General features: G+C 38.9%; 1 protein-coding gene across 1 annotated transcript; it reads right to left on the reverse strand.

Moving 5' to 3' along the window:
• Positions 1–2,118: 2,118 nt before the first annotated feature.
• Positions 2,119–3,074, reverse strand: LOC114564207 (olfactory receptor 56A4-like). Its single transcript, XM_028591446.1, has one exon. The coding sequence runs from the start codon at positions 3,072–3,074 to the stop codon at positions 2,130–2,132; it is 945 nt and encodes a 314-aa protein (XP_028447247.1). The 3' UTR covers positions 2,119–2,129.
• Between the last annotated feature and the right edge of the window lie 1,240 nt (positions 3,075–4,314).

A 4,314-nucleotide genomic window follows, 5' to 3' on the forward strand; every position in this document is an offset into this window, starting at 1 on the left:
AGACAACAGGTGAAGCACATCAGGGCGGGTCAGGACAATCAACCAAGGCGAGAAACAAAGCGAAGCTAGACATGACAAGACAGAAGACCAGACTATCAAAATAAAACAGGAAACGGGAACAACTAACAGAACACATGGAATCTACTGAATACAGAAACTTGACAACACTAAACACAAGGGAGAGCAGAGAACACAGGGAACATAAATACACAGTCCAGAATAAAGCAAACAGGATAAATACAGAAAACTAGAAAGGAAACAAAATAGCAAGCAAAAACGCCGAAACCATAACAGTCCGAGGTTTCTTCCCAAGAGGGAGTTTTTCCTCGCCACTGTCGCACTGCTTGCTCTTGAGGGCTTTGTAAATTATAGAGTTTGGTCTAGACCTACTCTATCTGTAAAGTGTCTCGAGATAACTCTTGTTATGATTTGATACTTTAAATAAAATTGAATTGAAATGAATGGAATATTACCTGATTGACCCTTCCAGACTGACAGCTCCTGCAGGAGGAGGCCAATGAAGCCACAGCAGGCAGAAAGGGAGGGGTCATAATAGTTGCTGTTCTGAACATCCCGTGGCTATGGGAAACAACTTTTTGATCTAGCATGATACATGCTGAAAATGGCACGTTATGGGACTGATTGGTGGGGATTGCTTTGGACAAAATACACACGGCGATTCACTGGTAAGCGCTAATGAGGTTTAAGCATGTATCAGCTAATTTAAATGGCTCACCTTACTGTATTGTGTCAACAGTTAACTTCTTTTAATATTGGATGTGGCCTTTTCTTTTGTGGTGTCCAAATGTTCCACTAAAACAAGTTTCTTCTTGGGACTATTTAGCAGAGCCACCATAGCTGCGTCCAGAGCTTAGCGCCGCCCAAGACGATTGTCATTGGTTTAAAGAAAAATGTAAACAGCACAGAGTGTTTTTTTTCCTATCCTAGAATGTACAGACCTTATTTTTGCAGCGCTGTGGAGATATGTCTGGTGATACACTTACGCAACAAAAGCATGTTGGTTAAGGTTAGGGAAAGATTGGGGTTGTGGGTTGGCAGACACAACCTTCAGTTAGTGGCTGTAGCAACTTGATTTAAGTCAGATCAATCCCCATCTCTGTATGTAGGAGCCACATACTGTATGTGGTTTATGGTCTCATTTATATTATTTATTTATTATTATATTGTGCACTTATATTGTAGGTACACTGTACTTTCCCTTTATACTTTGAGATGAAATTATTTTGGCTTGAGTTTCTTTTATTTTTTTCCAATATGTATTTAATAAATGATATGATATTTAACATGTGTTGTTTGATTATATTGACACAAATGGGATTCCACACTCATGGCTGTAGACTTGTTTATTTCAAATCCTACATCATTATAATATAGTGTAAATATAATTATAAAGGGCAACTGGATCACCACAAACCACAAAGTAATATTAAAACAGAATAAACACAGTGCTAACATACAGAGCTAAAACACTGTGAGACCAAATTCCCACCAAACACACCTGACCACATATCAATTCTAATTTGTTCTACATCAGTGGTAATTATTTCCACTATAGTTCCATCCATAAGTAACACAATAACAGAATGTATGACTATTTTTTATCATGGGTTTTATAGACTTTCTGTAGTAAAACATCCAAAAGGAAACATCCTGTCTGGTGGGTGGCCCTGGGACAAATCTTGTCAACTGGGGGTCCCTGGCCTAATATGTGTCAGTTTAGGCGTCCTTGCATGAAACATTTGGGAACATGATATCAAAGGCCTCAATCTGCCTGGAAAAGCAGCACATGATAAATATTTCTAACATGCAATTTTACACTTATTGTGTGATAAATGGACAAAAAAAATCTATTAATATGTAAGAGTAATTCAAACCCACAATGTGAGTTTAAAAGATGTATTTTAGCCTGTGGAGCTGTTAGTTGAACCATGCATCTGCAATGTTAATATAATTATTTTTGTTCAGGTTGAACACACCTTTCTTTTCATAGACCACCTTAAAATGAATGTAATAACAGACAAGATCTATGGACAAATACATTTAACGTATTTTAGAAGCATATTTTGTGGCTTAGAGATATATGGTTTGCTAAATGTGCATGTTAAGTTTTACATTTTCGCAGCAGGAATCTTCTTCAACAATCTAAATATCACTCCTTTGATTTGAGGCAGATTCATGCCGTAAACTAGAGGGTTATTAATGGGGGGGATCATCAAATACTCTAAAGATAAAACAACTGTGATGATAGGATTAATTTTATCAGCCTCAAATCGAGTCAATGACAGCTCACAGAAGACGGAGAAAGAATAGGTCATGAATGTCACGATGTGAGGCAGGCAGGTCTGTAACGCCTTTCCTCTGAATTCAGACGAGCTTCTCCTGCAGACAAGCAGAATACGTAGATAGGTGTACAGGACAAAGAACAGGGGGATGAAGATGGTTGTCATCGTGACAAACTGAGTTATTATGTTGTTCAGTGTTGTGTCCACACAGGAGAGCAGAACCACAGGCCAGTTGGAACAGAAAAGTCTATTCAGTTTATTGCCACACAACGGTAATCGGACAGTAAGGAAGAGACAGAAACCCATAGCAAATGCAGGGTAGAGCACGGCAAAAATCACAAGATGTGTTACCATCTTAAACGTCATTTTACTGTGATAGTGTAAAGGCTGGCAAATAGCAACAAATCTATCATAGGCCATGATGCTAAGGATAGTCATCTCACATGATGCATAGGTGTAAATAACATATATCTGAATGAAACATAATGGACGTGAGATTAAATGAGTGTCAGACAGAATGTCCATCAGAAACCTGGGGAAGAAGCCAGCTGAGCCGTACAGAGAGTTAACAGACAGACAGCAGATAAAAATATACATGGGCTGATGCAGAGACTTCTCCAGACAGACTGTCAGAATAATGACAATGTTAGCAGAGACAACAGTCATGTAGAGCAACAGACACAGACTGAAGAACAGATATCTGAGGGGCCCAAAGTCTGCAAACAGAGTGAACTGAAAATACAAAGGATTCAGGCTGTTGTTGCTCTTCATGTCTGAACAACAGCAGAGCTGGAAGAAGAGAAGTGAGTGGTGGAGGGAAAGGAGGGTTAAACAGATCAATGTACAGTAAATTACATTAAAATGTTCTCAGCAAAATTTGCTATTTTAACAGTTTAGCAAGACACAAAACATACAAAGAGCCTGCACATGTAAGTTGCATAAACTGCACATCTGTAACTATTCTGCTTGAAAATATTCAGCACACCTAACACTTTTCATTTAGTTAATAAGACATGTCCAAAAAATAGACATGGGTGGAAAAAGGTCAGTGTCACATGAACTAAATCAACAACCGACTTAACATTATTCATTGAACAAAATTTCAGAATCAAATGTCCTTTGCAATTGCAATAAACTTAGACCTATAATAGCTGAGAAAATCAGTACATATATGATCCAACAGAATAAACAGTGCTATATAGTGTGACTGTAAGTCCTGTTGTCGGTCTAGTTAATACAGTCATAAAAATATTCACAAGAGTCTTTGCATTAGTGTATGTAAATTTATAGAGTAATACACAGCACCTCCCCCTGACCTACAGCAGACTGAGGCAGCAGCTGAACTTTTATCCTGTTTTGCTGTCACACTGAGAGCAGCAACCTGTACACACAGGGTCCAAAGGGAGCTACGCTTTGTCACACACTGACTACGCCTGTGTGTGTGTGTGTGTGTGTGTGTGTGTGTGTGTAGGTGTGTGTTTTTTTTCTGCTAAGGCTGAGGAGATATACTTTTTTTTTTGTTAAGATTATTTTTGGGCATTTCCGCCTTTAATCACCAGGACAGCATGAAAGGGGAGAGAGGGGGAAGACATGCAGGAAACCAAATTTGAACCCTGGGCCTCTGTGTCGAGAAATAATCCTCTTCATATGGGCGCACGCTCTACCAACTGAGCTGCCTGGGCGCCCCCGGGGAATTATACTTGCTTTTTAACCACACATTCGCATAGTCAACCTGCTGCATCATGAATGTTGTTCACATACCTGCCCATGTACTACAATTGTTACTAAAGGATTCCATAGAGGGCTCACCAGAGAACTCAGACCAGAGTTGCATGATGTAAACAAAAAACAGGGTGGCAAATTGAAGGAGGTCACTATATTTGTGACAAGTGGGGGCTCGTCTGGAATTATCATAAACCGGCTCAAGCCATGTGACAAAGAGAAGAGATCAGTCAAATTAAAGTGCTAATGAAAGTTTTATTATATATATATATATATATATATATATATA

This window comes from Perca flavescens, chromosome 11, assembly GCF_004354835.1.
Source record: "Perca flavescens isolate YP-PL-M2 chromosome 11, PFLA_1.0, whole genome shotgun sequence".
NCBI lineage: Eukaryota > Metazoa > Chordata > Actinopteri > Perciformes > Percidae > Perca > Perca flavescens.